The sequence below is a fragment of the Salminus brasiliensis genome, chromosome 6, assembly GCF_030463535.1.
Source record: "Salminus brasiliensis chromosome 6, fSalBra1.hap2, whole genome shotgun sequence".
NCBI classification, from domain to species: Eukaryota; Metazoa; Chordata; class Actinopteri; order Characiformes; family Bryconidae; genus Salminus; species Salminus brasiliensis.
In genome coordinates, this window is record NC_132883.1 from 39,163,901 (window position 1) to 39,189,834 (window position 25,934).

Here is a 25,934-nt window from a genome sequence, read left to right on the forward strand (position 1 = left end):
CTAATCCCTTAAACCATGACACACCCCCTTATCTCTCTTTTTCTCCCTCACTCTCTCTCTCCTGCTCTCTATCTCTCCACTGTACGACCAGCGTGCTGCAGTGTTTAGAGAGGGAGGACGGCGGCCGGTCTGCTCTGAAGCAGCAGGTCACCGTCAGGCCAGAGGAGAATTAAATCTCAATGCAACGTTTCTGATGACAGTCTGGCAACATGATTCCAGAAGCCCCTCTCCGTTCAGTGCGTGGGCGCTTTTAAAGTCCTTTTGCCAGATTGACGTTATTGTTGTAGCTTTTATTATATTACAGTTATATAATTCTATCCGTCAGACATGAAAATCTGATGTTTAGTACTGGCTTCTGCAGTTTGAGTCACGGACGGGCTGTAATTCAGATCAGCAGAATTTGGACACAGCTTTGTTCTGTGAGAAGGGCTTGAACGTTTGATTGAAGTGGATCGATTTTCTGGTAAGTTTCTCTGTGTTGTGAGGGTAGTATAGCATATTTATAACATTCTTCATTTGTGTGCTTGATGCGCGATACACCTGCAGGTCCTCCTGTAGCTGTGTGCGAGAGTGTAATCTGTGTGTAATCTCGAACAGAGGCATTAGGTCAGGTTCTTTTGATAGAAATTGAATGTGGTTCTGTTGGTCCATTAGGTTATGGTACTGTTTGATGCTGGGTGTAGATACAGTATGTGGTCTTTTTTATGGTCAGATTTAATCAGGATGGCTTAGTAGTAAGCAGTGAAAATTACATAGGATTTCACAAGCTTATTTGATCAAGCTTATGCATCACTGGTTTATTCTGGCTGCATTGTGTATTTGCTTATATACAGTAATTTACAGTAAATTACAGGTAAGGGATTGTAATACCATTATTACTTTGATAACATGGCTTGATAACTGTTTGATGTTATCTTGATGATGCTAGGAGGTCAGGAGGTTTGGGTTTGTTTTGCTGGAAGTAGTGGTCTTCAGTAATGTTCAAATGTTGGTGTATTTATATGTAGTAATACTGGTGAAATGTGTCTGATCCAATGTATCAAACCTCAGAGAAGAAGGATGTTTTAATATATATATATATATATATATAATAATTGTGGACTGTTAAAAATGTCTATAGTTTTAAGACAGAACAACAACATTTTGGGGAAATTGTAAGTTAATACATACTGACACTGATGAAGGTAATTGACCATGCTGTAAAAAACAAGCCAAATGGAAACAATCTATATAAAATACGTAGCTAATCTTAGACTTACCTGATGCTAATACTAGACCTTACTGCAAGCAGTATGGTGGTAAAAAACTGAGCAGTTCTGTTTAAACTATGTCTGTAACCTCAGAACAGAAGGATATTGTAGTATATACATTAATTGTAGGCCAGTGTCCAATTTGTTTCATATTGTCGCTGTAGGCAAAAAGGCATTGTATCTCCAAAATGTCAGCTTTATAAAAGAAGAAAACAACTCAAATAAATAAAAAAATATTCAATTTAAATAGATTGCTTTTTGGTCCATTCATCATGAAATTATGACACAGTGTAAAAAAAACAAGGTTTTTGTGTAACATTGACGACATTCAGTCATTTAAAAACATACCATACAGGACACCATAAACCTTTTGTCTTTTTAAACATATTTAAACATGTGGACATTTAATCTTCATTCAGTATTGAAAGATGAAGGTAACATAACTAAATGCATTAAACTCAAGAAATGTCTTTGTCCACAGCAATAAACACATCACATATCAGTTTAAAGGATCTAAACATTCTTTGCTGAATGACTGATATTCTTGGACTTTTTGAGTGATTTATATTAGCCAAAATAGCTGTATTAATGATATTTGTGTGCTTTAATGGTCCAAACAGACCATTAAATCTGCAAATCGTTTTAAATCACTAATTCCTTATATTTGGTTTTTACTATTTAATTAGCAGAAATTAAATGTACTCCATTGAAACTGAGGCTCAGACTTTTTAGCACAAAAACTCTAAATATTCTACAACATTTTGGTAAAGAAACCCTGAAATACATGTGACGTGGCACCTCACGTAATTTATTATTAACCTTTACTTTTTATTTTTTGCCACACAAATAATAATAACTTTAGTGATGACTGTTTCATGTTTAGTCCAAAAATCTGTCCATTCCGATCTTGGCTTGTGTCCATTAGTGCATTCCAAATTGTGGTATTTATAATTGTGATATTTTTGCGATTATGTCCTTCAACCTCACAGTGAATGTAGGGCATGTTTTGTTTACAGAAGTATTATTCTCCATAATGAGATTGTGATACTCTGCCATTGTTGCTCAGTTCACTTAGTGAACTTAAATGTAGTTATGTATTTAGCTAAAGAGCCACAAGGTAAACACTACAAAAATACTATGACTGTGTGTGTGTGTGTGTGTGTGTGTGTGTGTGTGTGTGTGTGTGTGTGTGTGTGTGTGTGTGTGTGTGTGTGTGTATGTGTGGTGCTAATAACAGGGTTTAGCTATGATGATTGAGTCAGACAGTGTTAAGGAACGCCGACGGCTCACACACGATGTCATGTCTCCATGAGCTAACGCTGCCACTACATCAACACTGGGCGTGGAGTACGTACTGTACTGACGTAAGAATGGATGTGTGAGTGGATGTGTGACAGCTTTATATCTAATCATTATGTTTAGACAGGAAGACACTGTTGCCATAGCAATTCCTCTTTGTTGTTGATAATATCTGTAGTGTAAACTTATTTTTTTTGTCATTACTCAAAAGGTTTATGTTTGTGATGTTTGTGATAAATAGACCAATAAAAATGCTCCAAAATGAGTCCCAGCAATTTACTTCCAATCTCGGTATTGATCATAATCCCATCAAAGAAGCACTAATAATTACTGGCTTGTTTTATATAGTAATAAATAATCAAGGATTTAGCAGCTTCATGCTCATATTGTCACTATCATGCAATAACCTTGTATGTCAATTTCAACTTTAATGGTAAATGGACCAATAAAATTAACCAAATTTACTTTGCAAAATGTACAATTCTGTTTAAATACATTTTTACAGTCTAAATTTTATCATGAGTATGGTGGAACACAAAATATATTTTGTAAAGAAAAAATAGAGCTAGGCTGTTTAACAGTAATCAATGAAACTGCTACTATCTCTGGGAAGTCTGTTTCCCAACAACTTAACCTGCAGCTTTAGAGTTTTAGCAACACTAAAACTGGTATGTGCATCATTCACAAAATCTCTGATACAGAAACCTGTGCCCCAAGCAGAGGTGACTGAGTATATGGAAGTAATTGTAAATATGCGTGACTAACTGACCCCTGAGCACGACTGAAAAGGCTAGTGGGAGGCCAGCCGGAGTACAATTAGAGTTTGGCTTGTGCTTAATGACTTGTCTTTCCCTTTAATCTTCACGTCATGTCATGCTAGCCCCCCTTGGGTTTATTATACCTCCTGCTAGTGAGCCTCTGTGCTAGCACGGTATTTAAGGACACACTTTGTGTAGTGCTGTTTAGAACTGCGTCACGCAACAGTGCTGTCCCTGCTTTTGCCAAAAAGGAGGATTTTCCCTGTCTACAAGCGCATTAAGAGTCTGCGTCTGGCCGGACGTGTTTTGACATATCTGTTCGTTTAACCCCTTGAAACCTAGACTTGTTTTTTTAGCTTTGACTTTAGGACCTATTTTTCACTGGCTACTAAATATTATTCAGTACCCACTATGCATTATCTAGTGTCCACTATGCATTATCTAGTGTCCACTATGCATTATCCAGTGTCCACTATGAATTATTCGGTATCTACTTTGAACTTTTCTGTATCCACTATCCACTATGGACTGTTCAGTATTTATTATGAATTAATCAGTATTTACTATGAATTAATCAGTATTTTCTACTGTATGTTATTCAGTATCCACTTTGAATTGCCTACAGGCCTTTGGGTCAAGGGTTAAGGGTACATGTATGGAATGTTTCATGCTATATCTACTGTCTTTCAGTTCTAGATGTGTTTTTTAACTAACTAGTAATATTCTCGCTGTTATTCAAGCCAAAATCCTTTAGTAAGACGGAAGATTACGTCTGATTCGACGTTTGTCAGAAAGTCCCCCAGAGGGAATTTTTTACTTACTGCAGAAAAGCCATATAATTATGGAACAATTAGACTACCATGTTTCTGCAATTCTCCCTTTTTTCCCATTGCTCCACAGGAAGTCTCACTCTGAGCCAAGAGCAGTTAAGTTAAAGGTGTTCCATGTTGCCTTGTCCTCACAAATCCCCCTTGTTGCTTTCTCCCTCTGCAGGAAGATATGTGTGCACTGTAAGTGTGTGCGTGAGGAGCATGCAGTGCGCGCTGTGCCTGGTCAGCTTGAGAGGATGATGATGAAACTGGTGTCCGACTTCCAGAGGCACTCGATCTCGGACGACGACTCGGGCTGCGCCTCGGAGGAGTATGCCTGGGTCCCACCCGGCCTCAAGCCAGAACAGGTCAGTGGTTACTCCTCATGTTGGGGTACCAAGCATTTCGAAATCGAACATCTAGGTGAAGCTAGAAAAAGTTTTGATGCTGTTATAGATGGGCATCATGAGTCAGCACTCGGCACTCAAGTTACACAGCCAGCATTACTCCTACGTATTTACTGTTAATACCAGTGTCGAGTTGAGCACATGCCTATTAATAAGCATACCTGTGGACATAGCTGTTAAAAGCAATTCTGCCAAATGACTCATGTTTGTTAGTTAATAGCCCCACTTCATGTAATGCAGCTCACAGAACAAAGAGGGAACCGCTCCTACATTTGTAGGTATCGCTTCGTAATGGAAAACAGGCACAGGTGCTTGACCAGGATATGGATAGCTCCAGATTTAGATTATTAACTGTACCATGATTATTAACTGTACCATGCAGGACTACCCAGATTAAAAGCACCATTCGAAAGTTTGATTAGACAACTAACACAAGCAATTCCAGTTATTCAGGCTTTGCTGTTGAGTAATTCCACTAATTTACATGCATTAAAAATTATTGTCTAATGGAGCTGAGGAGTTGTAATGAAAAAAAGTTAATGTAAAAGGAGAGCTCTTCGATTGTCTATCCCTTAAATATATATGTAGTTATATGTTTTGCTAAAATATTTTTCCAAAACATGAATCTTTTCCTTAACCCTTAATGCAGAATAGCTTATTACACACTAAGGTGTATTACTCAGTAACTTCGGCTGTGGTCCATAGACTTTTTAAGGGGTTAAATTCACTCATTCAGATTTTCCTCAGTTTCCCATTACAAGCCATCTCTTCAAAAATATACCACCCCCATCTGAGAAGCTAAGTTGCCAAGACAGAGTTTTAAAAGGATCCTGATTTGAGTAGCTGCGAACCTAATGACAGGAAAGTAAGTACAGCTTGGACAAAGAAAGAGATATATGAACTCAAGGTGAAGTAAATGTTAGCTAGCAAGTGCAACCAGGGGCAAATGATAATAAGTAAATTAATGCAAGTAAGTAAATGGTAAATTAAATTGAATAATTCCTGTAATCAAGAGGACTAATTTCCGGTGGGGTGAGCAGTGGCTCATTATCATTTAAAGGAACAGGCTGGCTCTCAAACAATCGTTCTGAACAGGCATGTTTAGACAGGGTTAGAAGGGTGCTGTGGTGCTTGATCCTTGTGGTATTTTGCCCAAAACATGCTACAGACATTTCATTAAGAACCCAGGGAACTGTGTGGAAACTAACTTGTGGAAAAGAGGTATATCACCTTTAGTTCAGAAGCATCATTTAGGAATGATAATGAGTTAAAAAGACTGTAACTTGGTGAACAGGTACTGGAGGAGGCTACAAGAAGAAATCAAGTACTACATGTTTAACCCTTCATTTAAAACAGGCCCACTTCCACACATGCCTATGACGAACACAGTTAACTGCTAGCGTATAGTTTGTACTGGGCAGTGGCAGCCTAGCAGCAGCTAAGAGCCACGGTAACTGAGCTAGCGAGTGTGTATTGTCTATTGTGAGTTCACTGGGATCTTGCGTTTCTCTTCATAGAGGAGGAAGCAGAGAGAACTCAGGTTACACTTTACTGAACACTGGACTGAATCTCATTACACAACAGCTCTCCCTCTCTCTTTCACCCCACCCCGCACTTATAACCCTCCATTTAATAATGCAGTGTATTTGTGTGTTTTTGTTGGTTTCTATGTATACACTATAAGTCTCCCTTTGTCTGTGTGCCTGCAGGTGTATCAATACTTCAGCTGTATTCCTGAGGATAAGGTGCCTTACGTGAACAGCCCAGGAGAGAGATATCGCATTAAGCAGCTTCTACACCAGCTCCCGGCTCATGACAGTGAGGTCAGAGCCCATCCACACTCAATATTACAGCCTTGTACCCAAAGCCTCCACACCAAGCCCAAGCTTAACCCAAATGCTATCGATCAGTCGAGACATGTTGGTCGGGTGTCTGAATGTTGTTTTTTTAGTGTTAAAGTGGAGCTACAGTTGTATCAACTACACTTGCTCATGCCTGAGGAAGCTGATACTCCTGTTAGTGCTATGTGACACACTTTTATAGGTAACGGTATGTCATACAGTGTCGGTGTCAATTGTTAAAGGATCAGCTTCTAATACTAGCTACGTTAACCTCTTTTCCCAGGCTTAGCACACAAGCTTGTTCAGAGTATAAGTTGGATCAGTAAGGACTTATTATTCTTTTTTCCATCAGGGAAGCATTAAAATGCGAGTGTGATGTTTCTGTTAATAGCTTTGTTATAATACAGCGCAGAAATATGGTTCAACCATTTCCTGAATCTATAGAGCCCGCCCTTTCCATTTTATCCAGATCATAGATAACTCACATCCGGACTTACAAGGCCATAAAGATGAGTTGAGATACTTGTCTCTGCCTCTCGATAGGTCTGCAGAACAAGGTTAAAGCAAACTGGCACCACTTGTTTTGGCTGACTAACTACATTTAGGATAAGATGAGTTATGTTCATGTGATGTTTCACCGAACAATTCGTAAGACAACCCACCTGTCTGCTTGTCTTCTGTCCTATAGAATCTTGATTTGTGAATAAACTTGTTAGAGCTTAAAGCAGCGTTATGTAAGAATTGGTATTTCTTGCTTCTGGGCTTCCCCCCACGGGCGGAAAGTGTAATTCGCGCTTTAAGCCACCCCTAAAGGAGAAGCTGAGAGATACAAAACTGGCATCTAAAGAGAAAGAATGGGACATGTGGACTAAGGCGGTAGAGTAATATTACAGAATTACAGTATTACAGCATTACACAGATCTCGCAAGCGTGGTCCTGCCTGCTTCACCAGAGTTACATAGTACAGTTAGCAAGCCTGGAGTAGCATTGATGGATACAAGTCAGTGCAGCATCAAGCTGATATTTTAAGGTAAAAATGCTACATAATATTAATTTCAATTTTGGAGGACTGTACAGTCTTTCCTACAGCCCACAACCTGCATATGTTTTAATATGGCCCAGGTTGTTTCTGGTGTGAGCTTGAGGTGTGAAAGTGTGTCTAACATTGTTAGTGTATGTGTGTTTGTGCAGCCCCAGTACTGTAACTCCCTGGACGAAGAAGAGAAAAAGGAGCTGAGGTTGTTCAGCCAGCAGAGGAAGAGAGAGAACCTTGGCCGTGGCATTGTCCGCCTCTTCCCCGTCACCATGACTGGAGCCATTTGCCAGCAGGTATAGCAAAACAAAAGCAAAGTAAGGCCAATGACATGTTTGGTGTCATGACATGCTTTGAGGCGAAGGTGAACATGCACTTTATTTTAATTGTGGTGCTACACGATATGTCCAAATGTTTGTGGACAACCCGTCTAATAGATGCATTCAGCTACTTAAAGTTGCACCAATTGCTGAGACACACATAACCTGTTTAGTCCCTGTAGAGAAGTATTGTCAATAGAATACAACACTCTGGCGTGGATAGGCATGAATCTGTGTCTGATTCCAGGCGTGGGCTAGAGGGGTGGATATAAAGCCCCCCAGTATTGAGTTGGAGGGTTAAGGATGAGGTGAAGTGGTGATCATCCAACATCCTGACCTTATAAACATTCTCATCACTGAATGCAAGCAAATCCTTACAGAAAAGTTTCAAAATCCCTGGACAGTAAACTCTTTTTCATACACTTGATTTCAGCAGGAACAATGAATAATCAGGTGTCCCAATACTTATGTCCATATAGTGTCCAATATGCTTTAGCTACTGGTTAGCAACATTGGCAACCTTGTGCTGGGCCTCATATGGAAAACATAAAGCTGCATGCATTCAGCCACCCTTTAGCTTCAGCGTTTGAAGTGTTATGCCACGTTCCAACGCTCTGAACGCACCCTGGCTGATGAATGCTTGCTGAGAGGGTGTGTCGGAGGCTGGGAGCGACACTTTGTTTCATCTAGCCTTGATTTATGAAGCTGCTGAACAGATGTGGCTTTGCCTGCTATGCACCCAGTGGAACAGAGTAAGCTTGAAACAACTGTCTGATTTGAGTGGGCCTAAAAGTCACCTTTTGACTTCCTATAATTGCTCAGATTTGTAGTTTTTTGTGTAGGTGAGGTTATAGGCCTGGTTTAGCGGTTTAGGAAAGTCTCTGAAAGCAACTGTGTGTTTACAAAGACCCATTTTACAGGAATGATGAGTGACATTGCAGAGTAATTAAAAATGTTTGGAGCGTTCAGTGAATTCAGGTTAAGAAAGCATTCCTCATTGTGATTTACTGCAAAGTCTCAATTTTGTTAATTAATTTAATAAGATTGTTCAACATTAACAACAGTACAAAATTAAAACTACACAATTATTCAGTAGGGTTGGGTACCAAAGTAAGGGTACTGACCGAACTACACCTGTACAACCAAGTACTGGTTCACATGAAATCAATTGGCCTAAACCACACTGACGATCCTGCACCACCTTAACGATGACCTGGATGTGATTTAAGAAAAGATTCAGGCATGTATTTGGGGTGACCATTGACTTCTACTGTTTGTTAGCAACATTAGCCTTATAGTTTTAGTTCTAAACTAAAGAAATAAACTTTGCTTGGCCACCAAATGTATCTTGGCTGATTGACTACATTTTTTGCTCTTTTGTCATAGATTCACTTATGTGGATTTATTCTTAGGGGTTTCCCAGTGTTTGAATGCCTTATACCCACATATCATGCAGATATGCTGAAATTCAGGAGAGCCCCCAATCAGGAGGGTGTGAGCTACAGTCAGATGCATTTACAGTGTCTTTTAGGAAAGCATGTCTAGGTTAGTTGTGTCTGTGATTTCAGGCTTTGTGCCTCATGATCATGTTCAGATGCAGAACCAACAACCCTTCAGTTTTAGTGGATAGCCCTAAATATTGCGTTCTCTCTTTCTCTCTCTCTCTCTCGCAGTGTGGTAGGCAGATCTGTGGGGGTGATATAGCCGTGTTTGCGTCCAGGGCCGGACACGGCACCTGCTGGCACCCACAGTGCTTCCAATGTGCAACCTGCAGCGAACTGCTTGTGGACCTTATCTACTTCTACCAGGACAGTCACATCTACTGTGGGCGACACCACGCCGAGCGCATAAAGCCCCGCTGCCAGGCCTGCGATGAGGTCAGCACAACTAAATGCATTCATGCATTCTCCAGTCATTTGTCATGCAAGCCTACCTGTATAATCTTACCTTCAGCTGAAATCCTACTTGTTAGAAGACCCTATTCACAGTTTGCATGTGTCTTTACAGCTGAGTGTTATCCAGCATGGTTTCTTAGGTGTTGCTTGTAAAAGTATACATATTATGTAAAGCACTGAAAAATGTAAATCCCCTTATTTACCTCAGTGGCCACACGAGGGCAGCAATTCCACCACTGGCATGCCACTAAAACAGCTTCTGCTGTCAGAGAACCATGCAACTAACCTTGTTACCTACCACATTTTAACTTCTTGTCACTCAGATCTCCTCAGACACCTTAAACACTCGCTAACCTGCAACCCAGAGTGACATCAAATCACAGACTCTCTCTCTCTCTCTCTCTCTCTCTCTCTCTCTCTCTTTTTCTCTTTTCTGTGGTTAGATCATTCTAGCAGATGAGTGCACGGAGGCGGAGGGCCGGCACTGGCACATGAGGCACTTCTGCTGTTTTGAGTGTGAGACAGCACTGGGGGGTCAGCGCTACATCATGAGAGAGAGCCGGCCGTACTGCTGCACCTGCTACGAGTCGCTCTATGCAGAGTATTGTGACACTTGTGGAGATCACATTGGTAAATCCTATTTACTCATATACTCAAGAATGTTCTAAACTGAGTAGCCTTTTACTAGTGTACAGTCGGGCATTCTTTGTCTGTTCCAACTTATCAAACAGAATTGAATGTGATAATATGTATTGTGTGTTGTTACAATGTCTTTTTTTCACCCAGCCCTGCGTAATTGATAGAGTAGCAACCAATAGTTTTTAGTGCAAAAGAAGTAAAAGCACCATGCCGGCAGACCAGCCCTAATGCAGAATGTGTTTTTTGCTCTGTAACTTGTTTTTTCACTATCAGATATATACACCCACTGAGTGCATTATTAGAAACACTATACTAATACTAGGAAGTGGCTTACCTCATTATGCAAAGGAATGGAGTCGTTCCTTTGCGATTGAGGTTTTCCATGTTGACGTAATTGTTATGCAATTTCCCGCAGATTTTTCAGGAACACTTTCATGCTGTACATCACCCATTTGTCCACATGCCAAAGTAGTTTCATTAGATTCAGATCTAGTGACTGGAAAGACCACTGAAGAACACTAAACCAGTTTGAGAATGCTTGCTTTGTGATATGGTTCATTACCATGCTGGAAGTAGCTACTAGGAGATGGTGAATTGTGGTGATGAAGCGCAGTTTATGGCTTTCAATCTTTTCCTGCCTTTTTTGGCTTATGTGACCATGTACCAGCAACCTGAGAAAAATTATTATTACGCAATAATATTATATTTCATCCTATATCTTGTGTGGATCACTCTCTTACAGTGTGGTATCAGCTACATGTCTTTGCCTCTCTGCAGGAATAGACCAGGGTCAGATGACATACGAGGGTCAGCACTGGCATGCGTCTGAGGCCTGTTTTTGCTGTGCTCACTGCCGACTTCCCCTGCTGGGCAGACCCTTTCTCCCCCGCGGCGGGCTCATTTTCTGCTCTCGACCGTGCTCACTGGGTGAGGATCCCGACAACTCCGACTCCTGCGACTCAGCCCTGCAGAGCAAACCCGCCACGCACAAACACACACAGCAGCAGCACCGCAGCTCACCGCTACGACCACTGGAGGGCAGCTGTGCATCCACTGCCACTGTTAAAATATCTACTTCTAGTACGTCAGCTCACCCGTCAGAGAGCAGAGGTATAACTTGATACATATGTAGTATTTGTGTTACATGACTTGTCTTTACAAATTCAAAGTTTTCTGAATTTTACTTTGATGTAACATATTTTTGTTCTGACCTTTTCTCTTGTTTATAAGGTGTTCACACTACGCCCCCCCATTTACACAATGGGGGCCCTCCACCTCCACCTTATAGAGAGAAACGCCCTCAGAACTCACATTCTCCCTCCCAGCTCACTTCCTTAGCCAATGACTGGGGTCCATTGTCTTCTGGAGAGCAGTCAAATGCTGACAAACACTGCAGGCTAGAGTACATGGTGGAGCTGAATGGATATGCTGAATTTGGGCCTTTTCCACCAAGCTGCACCTCCAGAGGAACCTCGACAGCTAAAGACAGCAGCAGAGCAGTGGAGGAGAGCAGTTTAGGTAAGTTCTTCTTATATGTTTAATACTCATAAGTGTGGTGATGTTACCACCTAGCAGCCAAGACAAGGCTGAAGTTGTCCTCTCACTAAAATAAAGCTTTTTTTGTTTTGTTCAATGGAATAAGGTAGAAAAATTAACAGTGTTTTAGGGTAATTTTCGAGCAAATTCCTCAATGAGGCAGGGAGCAAGGTTCAGCTTAGCTCAGCTCAGATCCTCACTGTAATCGTGGAGCAACAACAACAAACAGTACACATGACAGTACGTAAAAGCGTTTATTGATGAATGTGTCAGAAAATGATCTGTTTGTTTTTTTTCACGATTTGGCCATTTAATGCATACAGACTAGAAAAGCATATCGCATCTTATTCAGCCTTGGCCAGAGCTGACTTTCAGAAGAGATTTTTAATCTCAGTGTGATCCTGGTTAAATAAATCACCATTCTATAAAACAGTTATTGCACATTACACAAGTAATCGACAAACAGCAACAGCTATCAATTTAAGTGTGTAACACTATGGACATACATACTCACACACCTGCAAACAGATTTCACTAGGGGCTAAAGGATCAGGTATGTCAGTCACACTGGATTACAAGATATTAAACACACTATAAAGTTGCAACCTAACTAAATAAATGAGCGTAGAATGTGGGGCTGTATTATTTATCGAAACACAAAGTTCGGATCAGATCGGTACAGGCCAACATTCTGCATTATGCTAGATAAGATATGCTTTTCTAAGAACATCATTGATGCAGTCTGTGCTAAAACACTGACCACTTACATTTTTATTGTAAAGACAGCATAATTACCATAGAAGAATCACTTTTGGTTCCATAAAGAACCATGTTTGTAGTAGAGATGTATGAGAGTAAATAACCCTTTAAAAGTTTTAAGAAGCCTTCACCTAACCAATCTAAAGATTAAAGCAACGCACTGTGAATTCCTATTGTACTTTCCTTAAACCTCCTTATTCCTCTCCTTCCTTTCTCTCTCTTTTCACTCTTTATTTAGGGATTCTCTCTCCGCCGCACTCCTCCCCTACGTTTGACTCCTTAAACCACACAGACTCTTTCCCTCCTCCTCCACCTCCTGTTTTCATTGGCCCCGATGATTTGCCAATCCTGCTCCCACCTGATGCACCTCAGCCTGAAGCCCTTCCTCCTCCACCTGCCCCGCAGCCTGGACGTACCAGGGTCAGCTTCAGGGAACCAATCAGCTGCAGCTATTCAGTGGAGGAGGATGAAGAGGAGGATGAAGCTGAGCTTGAGGTGGAGAGAGGAGAGAGGGATGAGGGAGAGCATCAGGAGGAGGAGGAGGAGGAGGAGGAGGAGGAAGAGGAAGCTGTCGGAGGTTTGGGGGACAGACTACAACTTCGAGCTGGAATGCCTCCCCAGATGGATCTGTTGGGTAAGCCCATCATGTAACAAATGGTAGCAAGGCGTCCAGGGCCTAATGCAGCAAAGCATCCCCAAACCTCACACTACCACCACCATGCTTCATAGTTGGTATGGGGTTCTTGCTTTGGAAAGCAGTGTTAGGTTTTCTCCATATATAACAGAGCCCACATCAGCCAAGTTACTACATTTACACTAAATTTACACCACTATGACTGAGTCTGTTCCAGTTCTCACCAAACCATCTGATATAAAGTCATATGCAACATCTTCGTGTAATCAACTAAACACTGCCTTGTTGTCTTTTTAGATGGGTCATTCCACCGCAGTTACCGGCGGGGAGGAGCAGGCCCTTCCAGCCGCAGCCGTGTGGCTTCAGACTCGCCGCTACACCTGGGCACAGAGAAGCGTTTCAGACGCTCACGCCGTGACAGACCCCGTCTAGACACGCTGGAGTGGAGAGCAGGCGACCATTCACAGCCTTCCAGCAGCAACACGGATGTAGATGGCAGCGCTCAGCTGACCCTTCACTCCACCCGCTACAGACACGAAGACTCCTGCTCTACCTGCTCGTCTTCATCAGACTCAGAAGAGGAAGGCTTTTTCCTGGGGCAGCGCATTCCCTTGCCCCCGCAACTGACTGGACAAGAAAGGGCCAGGGACGGAGAGAGAGGAGAGGAGGAGGAGGAGGACCAGAAGATGAAGAGAGGCAGCCTGAGGAGGAGGAGGAGGACACACAGTCTGAGCAGCAAAGACAAAGACAAAAACTGCATACTGTCCTGAGAGGGAGACTACTCAGTCATGGGCTGCGTTCACATTACAGGACTAAAGTGGCAAAAATACACATTTGAATTTTTCAGAAGACCAAAAAATTGCAATGTTTCAAATGACATTTCATATGTAGGCCTAGATTGGTCACACCTGATATGTTGCTGTTAGACAAGACAACCATATTCACCATTTGTTGAACACAGATGGTGCTATCTGTTGCAGTGAACACACACACACATACACACACCGTGAGCACACATGCTCTGAACGGTGGACAGCCATTGCTCCGGCGCCCAGGTGAAGGGCCTTGCTCAAGGGCCCAACAGTGGCAGCTTGCCGAACCCCGCTATCAAACTCACAACCCTGTCACCAATAGCCTGGTGCACTAACTGCTGAGCCAGCGCTGCCCTAAATCTGTTAACAGTAATGTTTGACTTAACTATAAAGAACCCTTGCCTTCCCGATGTAGGTGGGCAAGGTGCATTGAAGCTGTTACAATACATTCGTGCATTGCGATGCATTGATTTGAAGATGCTGATGTTCTAATTCATTGTAATCAATTACAATAGTATTAAATAGAGTATTTGCTCAATTTGGCCAAAAGAAAATTAGGGGGCTATTTCCAGAAATACAAATTTTAAAAAATACATCCATATTGTTTTCTGTATTCCACAACAGTGTAAATATTAAAAATAGTTAAATAATTCTAAACTGTACAAAAATAATTACATCTAATTCAGTCTAATAATGGTGCAGTTTAAGAGATCATCGTTTTCTAAATTACCTGTTGATTTACACATTTAGCAGTAATGCATGTTTGTTTGTTTATTTGTTTGTTTGTTTGTTTTATTTTATTAGTTTTACATTACACATCACTGTGCATATCACTGCCATTCAGTATCGGAGGCTTGTGTTTACACTAGTGACAGATTTCAGTCACTTCTAAACACGAATGTGAACCGCCAGACCAGATCTGAGCACAAAAACTCAGGCTTGTAATGTGAACGTAGCCCTTTAGAGGTTAGAGTTTGCTGCCTCCTGCCTTCGTTAAAGCTGTGTTTGATCAATACTTACATCCACAAAGAAGACATCCCAGATTGGCTCTGTAACAAAGCTCACATGCCAAGAAACTACTGCAATTTGCATATTTGAGTTTTACATGAAACAAAAAAGAGCTTTCGTTGGGCATAACGAATAAAATGGACCTCATTGTGGATCGCTGAAGCACTTTGCTAACTTTTATATACAGTTTTATAAATAGAACAGATCTTCCTCAGACTTTTTCATGTCTTGGAGCCAAGAAACATTCAGCCTAGTGTTAGCAGAAGTGGTGCTTTCAGTTAGGTGCTTTTTCCAATGTCGGCTTCACTGGAACAGATATATCCAAAAATGGTCATAGTGGGTCTCTGTGAAAGATCCTTCCAGTCACAAAACAGTGTCAAAGATTACCTCAAGTTAAAGAAAGTTATGGAGAAATCAAGCGTTGTGGAGGATTTAAGGAGGAGGTAAGCTCAATGTTTGTAAGAGGGGTCAGAGTAAAGACCCTTTTAAAACTTAATGTAAAGGTTATTTACCTACTTAAAGGTTCTCTGCTTTCACTCATATCAATTACAAAAATGGTTCTTTATGGCACCAAAAGTGGTTTATAAGGCATTGGAGCACCTTTATTTTTAATAATGTAGATGCTTTTCAAACCCACCTACCAACCTGCATGATGTCTGATCATTATGATACCTTGAAAAGTATTTGTGTGACCGTGACAATATGTACCTTATCCCAAATGTAGTTATTCAGCCTGGACAGTTTGGTGTTTGGAGCCAGTTTTCTTTTAGAGTTTTGCACTGGAGCTGCAAGGCCAATGTGACCAACACATACAAGTACTGGGCATTGCACAAATTGGCATCATGCAAATCACATTTTCTGTAGATAACGCACTGTCATACACAGTCAGAAACCACATAACCACGTCTAGTTGAGTTCACTTTGAGGCAAGTGTTCGATGATTTAGGCATGAGCTCTGATCCGTGCTGAGTGGTGTTTTTACCCTTACATTTCTTGTTAGCTAGATTGGCCAGAGCAGAACTTCAGACACCAAACATCAGCCATGTTGGCTTGGCTGATCAACCACATTTGGGCTAACAAAGAATATTGTGTTCACCAAAAAGTGTCCTTGGGCAAGACTCCAAACACTACATTCTCCTACTTGTGTAACATGATTCAAATGTAAGTCACTCTGGATAAGACCGTCAGTCAAATGCTGTAAATGTAAAAATAATGTAGATCTTCTAAATGAATGACCCTCTTGCTCTTTTTTAAAAAAAGTGGAGAGAACCCCCTGAAGGACCCTAAAATGCCTCTCATTTCAGTGTTCATGGCATGTTCTTTGGCTGCCATAAGTCAACTACAGATGAACCTTTCAGTGCTCCACACACTTCATATTGAGGTGGTTACTGTCCTGCACAAAACTTAAAGTATGACATAAAACAGAGCCATTCCAGTTCAGAGCCTTCTTCAGTTTGACTGAGAGATGAGGTAAGGTAAACGGAAGATTATAAAAGACTGTAAATAGGAATCATAATACTTAAACATGGGTGACGGTGCAACTCTTTTTCTGCTGTAAATATGTCTTTAAATATATGTTTTTTAGGAACGTTCTCCTTTATCAGAGAATAAAAGCTTATTTCACAATTTCTCTGTTTCACTGTCTGCAAATACATTCTTCACTTGACTTTTTAAAGCCACTGGAGACACTTTCAGGTGCAGTTCACTGAGATGAAGATGGGATTCACACACCCAGACATGATGCCTGTGAACCTTGCTGAATCTAAACACCACCACACACACAAATAAGTACCCGATTGGAAAAGGTTATCAGGATTCTGGACTCCAGGGAACCACAGAACAGTTCCCAGGAGTTGCTGGCCTTCAAACATTGCTCAAAACATTCAAACATTTATTCAAAAGTTTGTAGACACCTGCTCATCCAACGTTTCTTTTAAGAAACCCATGGTTGTAAGAGTGAGTTTGTGCCTCCTTTGCTGCAGTAACAGCTTCTACTCTTTCTTTGTAAGTCTGTACACTAGAAGATTGAACATTGCAGTGAGAACTTGATTGCATTCAACCCACAAGAGCCAAATGTGAGGTCAAGTTCTAATGTTGGATGATTAATTCTGGATCACAAATGCCACAAATCCCAACATATCCTAATGGTATTTCTCCAGGAAACATTGCGGCACAGCATGGTGACCCAGTCTACTGGCAACTGAATAGTGTTGTCAGCAGGAAGAGCCCTTTACATTAGCTGGATTCACTTTTTAGAAGGACATCTGGATACCTTTAGACATTTGGGGGCAGTTTTCCAGACAGTTTTCCACACCTGGAAGCTGCATTGAAAATCTCTATTTATAATTCAGTTTAGTCCAAGACTGAGCTTGATCCCATGTGTTAATGTAATGTATTTTAATGTACCGTGATACATTTTAATGGCTTATGTGTGAAGTCACTTCTCCGTCTCACCAGCAGAGGGTGTGTTGCATGTATTCCTTTGGCCACTCATTTTTATGCTACAGATCTTTTCCTTCAGTAAAGGAAGCCAGTTCTGCTGTAAAGCACCACGATCGCTCAGCATGACCTACAGCTCAGGAATGGCTGACTCTCCTCAGTTACTAATTAAAGCTGGGGGGAAGTCTGGGGCTGCATTTTATCACCTGCAGGGTTCAAGGACGCTGGTGTTATGCGCTGTGTGTGCAGCTATTTCTTCATCTCGCCAGCAGGGGGAGGTGTAAGTGGACGGAAATCCCCTGTTTGTGCTCGGGAGATTAAAATTCCCACAATCACCAAAGGAACATTACACAAGCCCACACATGCACACACACACACACACACACACACACACTGGTAAACACGCTGATCAGATATATCTGCCTGAAAGCTTCCATAATTACTATATATATAATTATTTTTTATGACTAAACAGCACTAAGTGGTCTGTGCTTCAGAACAGCTCGTCCAGACATGCTGACAAAAGCTACATAGCAACTGACTCAGGATGCCGAAAGCTACCGGGTGTCTATTTTCATTCACTGTTTGATTATTCCTTTACAAATACTTCACCATTTAATGCTATTTATATTATATGCCTGCCAGCAGTGTACTTTTGGACCATTAATTTAATATCTGACAGGTAAAAATATAATTAGGCCTAAAGAAGAGTGTAACCACCACTGTTTACTTATTTTTGCCTGTTTTTGGCAGAATATTTAAATACGTCACCATTAATTTTTATTTTTAAAGATGATTCCGTGTATTGTGTTTATTAATTATGCCATGTTAAAAGTAAAAAGCTTGTAAGCTTCTCAGTGATTTACCATCATAGTATTTCACAAAGCAGGATTTCTCAGATTGGCCTGATAACCCAGACCCTGAAGGCAAGCCTGCCCAACAGGAACAGACCTGACGGTCCTTAAACTGTCTGGCTGAGAGATCCTACTTTGTAAAATACCCCCAGTTATACTGGTCTTCAATCATATAAAACCACTGTAGTGAAAGATACATATCACTGCTGTCCCACCTTGTAAAACCTTGTATGTCCATTTTACCACTTTTAAAAACATTTTTGGACATATTGTGTGCCTGGCAGTTGTTTTTTTTCAGTGTGTCAAAATCCAGATGAATGGACCAGTAGAAACCCTGCAAAATGACTTATATTGTCATATTAATAAAAGTGGTTATATTGTAACTGAAAGTTAAGACGTTTCCTTACTTCCGCTGTAAATTTGCCATTTTAGAGTTACAGTGTTTTGTTCCAACAACATATAATTAATAAACCTAATAATAAATATATTAGATTTATTGCTAATTATATTTGTATTTGTGATTTACTATAGGAAGTGAACTAGTGAACAAGTGTACACAGTTACACATAATGTGCAGGAAGATGTAAATAAATAAAATTGTTTAGATTAAAGTAAATGTAATTAATTAATAAAAACTTTTTAAATAAATAAATAAATAAATAAATAAATAAATCAGAAAGGTCAAGAGGTGACGTCACTCACCGACGGTGGGCGAAATGTCTAGGCTGGTCACGTGGCCTCAGAATGCGCGTACGTCCTGGTTGTAGGTAGGCCTGTAATTGGTGGAAAAGAACCGGGGGGCGGGGCGATTGTGGAAGTAGAAAGTCAAACAGGTTGGGTAAGTTTTATTTCCCTGCTGGTGTGTGCATATACAGACACTCACACACACACACACTCACACACACACACGCATGCAGGCATTTTAAGAAACTTTTAGCATTGACTTTACTTTCAGGAGACTTTCTGAATCCAGGAGCTCAAACACAGAAAGAGAGAAAGACAGACACGCCAACCTGAGGGACACAGGTGAGTTAGTAGAGGTGTGTTGGTAGTGAGTGAGTGAGTGAGTGAGTGAGTGTGTGTGTGTGTGTGTGCGCGTGCGTGTATTTTGGCCCAAGCTAAACAAATGTGCTTATTAACCTGGTGGTGTCCTATTTACATTTACCATAATGATCTGTACAAACATATTACACTATTTAAATGTAGTGTGTGTGTGTGTGTGTGTGTGTGTGTGTGTGTGTGCGCGCGTGCGTGCATGCATGCGTGTCTCCCTTTCCCCTTCACTTTTATTTTACTTTCCTACATGCCGAGGCAAGTCTTATCATTCCAGTGAAATCTACCCAGACTTTACATGAAATTTACAGTCATCCATTGATTTGACTAGTAGAGGAATGTGAATGTGAACGTTGGTGGACTTTAGCTATAACAGTGTTGCTGATCTGATCATGTTTACATTGACAGTCTAGCTAGAATTATTAAAGAGAAATTCCACTGTGTTCAGAAATGGTGTGTACTTGACTGGTTAAAAATGTTAAAAGTCGTAAAAAGATGGTGGTTCTGCCTAAAATGGGTCATTGTAGAGAAACTGACTGACTCCCGATTTCTTGGCAATGGTGCTTATGGGGACCAGGACATGTGTCTTCTGAGCTTTCTATGTAATGTTGGTGGGGGTAAAATAAGTGTTTTTTAAGGGGGCAGAGGGGGGGGACTATATTTTCTTTCAGTGTCCTGCCTGTATCCTTCCACTATGCCTGAATATTAAAGATATATTGTAGGTGAAATCTTTTTTGAGGCCCTGGTCAAACAGGGTCTCGGTGTCGGTTGTCCTGTAATAACATTCTGTGATGTGGTGTTTAGAGGCAGTACGCGCTTTAGACGTCTTGTTCCATTCATTAACACTGTGAACAGTTTTGACTTGGTGAATTTCTCTTGGTTCTATACAGTATGTTTCACCTCAGGCCACTTTCAGTGAGTGTGTTAACTTGTCTTACGTTTTTACAATTAGTTCTGATCAAAATACCCCTTTAATAAAACCTATAGTACCAAATCTGCCTTGTGTTGCTGTGTTTTGCAGAGGTTGGAGAATATGTGACTGAAGAGGGGATGGGGCTGCTGAAACACTAACATAGGAAGAGAGTAAGAGTGAAAGGGAAAGAAGGAGAGAATGAAAGCGGAGGCTAATAACATGGAAGACGAGAGCAGTGCAGTGCAGACTGACTGACAGTCAAGGAGAGGGAGAGAGAGTTTTGCCCTTTGTCCTCAGGTGGAGCTGAGGCTTGTGTGCTGGAAGGAATGGCAAACATGCAGACATTGTCAGACTCTGAGTGTCTAGAACAGCACGCTTCTACTCACGGCACACGGGAACAGAGTTAGCATTTATTAACAGGCTTGGGACACCAAGGGTTGACTAAAGATACAAAGCTTTGTATTACTTTGTGACTCCAGGCCTCTTTTCAAGCCCACATTGCATTCCTCAGCTGTAATGTAAGAATGCCACTTCACACGCTTGTGGAAATCGATCCTGCGGGTTGGTTAGAGGACCGTCGCCAGTGGTGCAACGTCTCGTAAGGCCTTGTATCATCATGTGCTATTGTCTGGGTTTACCCGCTGTTTAGTTGTGAAGCAATAGTGATGCTAAGAGACACTCGTGGACATGACTGGCCTTGCTCGGCTTTAGTATCCTGCAGTGTTTCACAAAGTGGTTGTAGAAAGAGGTCTGTACATGTATATTGCTGTTGTCAGACGAAACCTTTGTATCTTCAAAACGGCAACTTTACAGGCCATTTTGGAGCATTTCTCAGACCATGTGTCAAAAATGACATGTGATTGGTGTGGCACAACAGTTAAGACCACTACCTGCCAGTGATCTACCATGTGGAAGACTGGGGGTTGATTCCTGTCTGGGTGACTATGCTGCGCAACACCAGTAAGAGTCCTTGGGCAAGACTCCTAACACTACATTGGCCCACCTAATCTGAGTAACATTGTAAGTCACTGTAGATAAGAGCGTCAGATAAATGCCATAAATGTAATGAAATGTAAATGTGATCTATATCTATGCGTTTTGTCTTCGTGCCTGTTTATATATGTGTCTGTGTCGGTGTGCACACTTTGTACAAGCCACTGTTTATGTTCCTCTGTACTGTTGCGGATCGGTATGGATTGCAATGTAAATATTGGGGCACTGATGATATCTGTATACCGTATTTACATTTGCTGTGACATTAAGCCTCTTGGCAATGAATGCAAAAGATGAAAGGCACACTTACCTGCAATATGGGGCCAGTTAACCTGTTCATTGAATGTTTAGAGGTCTTTTGTAGCAGCTGTTGTAATTTTGCATAAACGTTGGCAAAAATGCCAGTCAGTCTAATGAGAAAATAGCTTGTCTTAATTAGAGTTGCTACATCTGATCACCTGATTGGGGGTTCCAGTTTAAAATGCTGATGAACTGGACTATAGACCTGTTCAGGTTGGATTAGTTTATCAGGGAAATCGCATCCAAAAGGCTGGGAAATTGCAGCAGTATGAGAAAACTAAACTTTTATGATATTGCAAACATAAAGTAGCGGATGAGGGACCCTTCCAAGGCCTCCATTGTATCACAAACTACAAAGTGTTAGGGGTTTCTGGTCTAAATAATTAGACACCCCCCCCCCCCCCCCCCCTTTATTTATAGATTATAGGCCCCTTTATTTTTAGCAGTCTCTGTAATGAGACATTCTGGGCTGATTGATTGCTTTGGTTTAGTTGAGACTGTTTTATAGTGTGTTTACTATTACTGTTTACTACTTATAATCCAGTCTCCTCCCTGATTATGTCCACCGGATGGCGCTCTGAGCACTGTGGGTCAGAGTAGGGAAAAAAAGCATAAAAGCCACTTTGACAAGGGCCAAACTTTGATGGCTAGACGACTGAGTAAGAACATGTCCAAAACTTCAGGCAGGTCTTGTGGCATGATCCCTGGTATGCAATGGTCAGTACCTACCAAAAGTGCTCCAAGAGAGGGCAACTTGTGAACTGGCGACAGGGTCATGGGCACTCAAGGCTCATTGATGCTCATGGGGAGTGAAGGCCTGTCTGTTCTGATCCCACAGAAAAGCCACTGAAGCACAAACTGCTAAAAAAAGTAATGCTGACTTGTGGAGTCCATACCTCGACAGGTCAGAGCAGTTTTGGTGGCACGAAGGGGACAGTGTTGGCTTACACAGTGTTAGGCAGGGTTTAATGTTATGGCTGGTCGGTGTATGTGGACAGGACTACAACTTTTGAGCTGTTGAGTTTGCTGAAAAACAGAAGATAAATTGGTCTGTAATTTTCTCAAGGGAGGAGAGAGGAAAAAGAAAACAAACATTTCAGATTCATATGAATACTATCTCCGAGTAGCGCCTGTAAAAGAGGAATCTACCCCAGGACCACGTGCAAGTGTAATTCCATCCAAAAAGATTGATCAATACAAACATTCAGAACCTCTGATCGACATAATCTTGCCCATGTCAATTATTTCATTATGTTAATACTCTCCACTTTGCATTCATGTACACTCCTCCTAAAAACGTTGTGGTCACATGACTCCAACCCACCCACTCTGTGACATGGAAGGTACTTGGAGAAGAACTCGAACACTGAGCTGACTGAGCAACTCGGGCAGCTTATAATTGTTCATTAATCGCAATCAAGGGCAAATGCTCAGTTTATCATGATTGTGAATGACTGCACCAAAGACACCCTAAACTTGGGCGTTCTAACAAACAAAGCTTGTTCCCCCTCACTGTTGCTCTGAAACAACGCATTAGTGGACTATTAACAGCAATTCTCTAATAATGCTTCTTGTAGCCATGAATTATAGTTATAGTTTTTTTTTTATTATGCCAGTAATAACTTTTTATCCATTTCTTATTGCAGATCCAGAGACCTCGGAGACAGAGATTTCTGTATAACTAAATTCTGGCCTTAGCCTCTATTGGGCTGCTTCTACACAAACTTGTGGCAGATAAAGAGGATTAAGACTAAAGAGAACCCCGTTTTCAAGGATGTCTGTGGACACACTGGATCCATCTCCACGACGACTGGCCAGAGTGCCTGATGTAGCACAGTTATCTCAAAGCCCTCGCAAGCCGAGTGCTGTGGAGCGCCTAGAGGCAGACAAGGCCAAGTATGTCAAGAGCCATCAGGTGGCACTGAACAAGCAGCAGCCAGTAATCCGCAAACCTTTAATGGCACCCAACGACAGCAGGCCGCTTCGACCGGGAGCCGTGCAACCCACTCGCAAGATGCCCATCCGCTCCACAACAAAGTGTGAAGCTCCGCCCCTGGACTTGCAGCACTTGAGCAACTTGATCAATGGAGTTAGTGATACCTCAGTACAGTCCACTCCTCCGCAACAGGACCATCTTCGGAAAACGGAAGACTCCGAAAGCTCCGACTTGACCCAGCCCCTCTCTCTAACTTCATCTTCTGTCGAAGAATCTTCTGTTAAGTCTCTGTTGTCTCAAATTAAGTCATTAGCAGACTGCCCGGGGGCTAGCGCCTCTTGCACAGTCAATGTCCGAAGGGTGGATGTTAGGCCACAGGTGCCGCAGATGAGGAAGCCGTGCCGAGCACAGCTTCAGAACCGTCCACCTGTGCAACTGCCCGAACAGCGCAACCACTCGCAGCTTCTGCGGCTACTCAGGCCATACACGCAGCCTCAGCCACAGCCACTAAAGCTTGTTGGAGTCAAAAGCAGGCGGGATGTAACCAGCACCATCCCAAACACGGTTCCATCCCTTAAAAGCCCGGTCCACACTTCACCTTTCTCTGTAGAACCCCTAAAGAATCCATCTTCCACTTTGCCTTCTTCGGTTAGATCCCCAAAAGATGCCTCACCTTTGACTTCTCCAGCCATCACATCGCCTACATCCATCAGCGACGTCCCATCAACAAGTTCTCCAGCCAATACCCGCCACTCCTCGGTAAGCTCCAGGAAGCGTCCCTCTCTCACCCGCTCCAAGTCGGACGTCAGTGACCGGTTCTCTCGCGCTGGTGCAGAAGTCGAACGCTTCTTCAACTACTGTGGGCTCGACCCCTCTGACTTCAATGACCTGGAACCTGGCTCCGACATTGCCTCTGTTTCACGTCTCCGGAGCGCTAGTGCCCCTGCCTCAGAGCACACAGCTGAAGGAGATGAGGAGGAAGAGGAGGAGGAAGCTTCCAAAGGTGAAAAACCCGCTTATGGCATTTCAGTAATCGAGAGAAACGCAAGAGTCATTAAGTGGCTGTATGGAATGCGGCAAGCCAAGGACAGCACGAAGGTTGTCAATGTGTAGTCTGCAGAAAGCACAGGCAAGCCACCTGGATTGGTACTTTCTAATTTCTGGCTGCTGTTCCATCACCTCTACAGTACTCTAAAGCACTGATGGATTCCTCTCCTGGATAAAACTTCTGTCAAGAATCCTATCTCCTGTAGTGTGATGTACGTAAATTTGTTCAATATGCTTTACTGACCTTTAGTGGCCAAAGAGGGGTTCAAAGCCATTAGAGACTATTGATGTTAAGAAACACGTCTACCATTGATGCTGCTGGAGTAATAACTGTGGGATGTATTCAGTGTACGACACTCACTGTTACTTACAGAAAACCCTACCTAGTACTTCCTGGTATGCCACATCTACCTATGTTATAGAACTGGTGTACAGGCTCTGACCAGCTGTTACCCAGATGCTCAGTGACTCTAATGTGGTAGTGGCCTGGTAGTGGCCTGGTAGTGGCCTGGTAGTGGCCTGGTAGTGGCCTGGTAGTGGCCTGGTAGTGGCCTGGTAGTGTGAGTGGCACTGGTACTGTACTGGTGTTTCAAACACTAGCGTTTTTGTACACGTTCGTGTCACTGTTAGTTGAGACCACCCAAAAATATTTAGGCAAGAGTGGTTTTGTGGTCAGGTTGTGTCCAAATCATGGTCCTGTAGCTCTACAAATCCTGGTCCGGTTGATCTACCAATACATACAAATCATGGTCCTGTTAATCTACCAATCCTGGTCCTGGAGTGTTCAGATCCAGTACGACTATCCAGACACCCCTGAAGGCCTTAATTTCCTGTTTCATGCATTTTAGCTCAGGGTTGGAGCTAAACTCTGCAAGGTGTTTGATCACCAGGACCTGAGGAATCCTAGTTCCACAGTCTCTAACTGTACACCAGTAAGGTGAACTATCAGTAGGGCTACCTAACAAAGTGGTGAGTGAGTATTTTTCAAATGATTCTTCTGGAAAAGCGCTTCCTTTGAACTGACCACTCCAGCTGATGTGTTTAATATTCATAATGTATATATTTTGCAAACTGTTCATGGTTTGTATGGGTCCCAGGTTTGTGCATGGCCTCACTCATTAGTGTTTTGCATTCTTTTGAACAGATGTGTTTTGTAATGGAGGGACCCGCTTGTCTTTGAACTGGGTTCAGGGTAACTGTGACCACAATAATGCAGTGTTGGATCCAAATGCTGGTAGATTGATGTGTTAAAACTAAATGTGAATAAATTGAAGCCAAGTTCGGATGCAGTTCTACGGATATTGTGATGTTTTTACATTCCATTATGAATTGGGTCGGTTAAAAGTAATGAAAAATAATGCTCGTAATAAACCGTGATTGAAAGTTGCCTTGTTTTTAT

At 41.9% G+C, this 25,934-nt stretch overlaps 2 protein-coding genes across 2 annotated transcripts in view; both read left to right on the plus strand.

Moving 5' to 3' along the window:
* Positions 1-16,626, plus strand: part of prickle3 (prickle homolog 3) — a 47,006-nt gene extending 30,380 nt beyond the window's left edge. The window contains exons 3-11 of the mRNA XM_072682350.1: positions 4,301-4,484; positions 6,233-6,346; positions 7,556-7,693; positions 9,391-9,594; positions 10,056-10,242; positions 11,029-11,361; positions 11,482-11,769; positions 12,785-13,180; positions 13,478-16,626. Of these exons, the coding sequence (XP_072538451.1) occupies positions 4,301-4,484; positions 6,233-6,346; positions 7,556-7,693; positions 9,391-9,594; positions 10,056-10,242; positions 11,029-11,361; positions 11,482-11,769; positions 12,785-13,180; positions 13,478-13,950 (2,317 nt within the window). The 3' untranslated portion in view covers positions 13,951-16,626. The remainder of the gene's footprint in view (positions 1-4,300; positions 4,485-6,232; positions 6,347-7,555; positions 7,694-9,390; positions 9,595-10,055; positions 10,243-11,028; positions 11,362-11,481; positions 11,770-12,784; positions 13,181-13,477) is intronic.
* A 2,664-nt stretch (positions 16,627-19,290) lies between these two features.
* On the plus strand, positions 19,291-25,814 carry fam110a (family with sequence similarity 110 member A). Its single transcript, XM_072681069.1, has 2 exons — positions 19,291-19,319; positions 23,199-25,814. Exon 2 carries the CDS (start codon positions 23,327-23,329, stop codon positions 24,599-24,601), a length of 1,275 nt encoding a protein of 424 aa, XP_072537170.1. The 5' UTR covers positions 19,291-19,319; positions 23,199-23,326; the 3' UTR covers positions 24,602-25,814.
* The last annotated feature ends 120 nt before the right edge of the window (positions 25,815-25,934 follow it).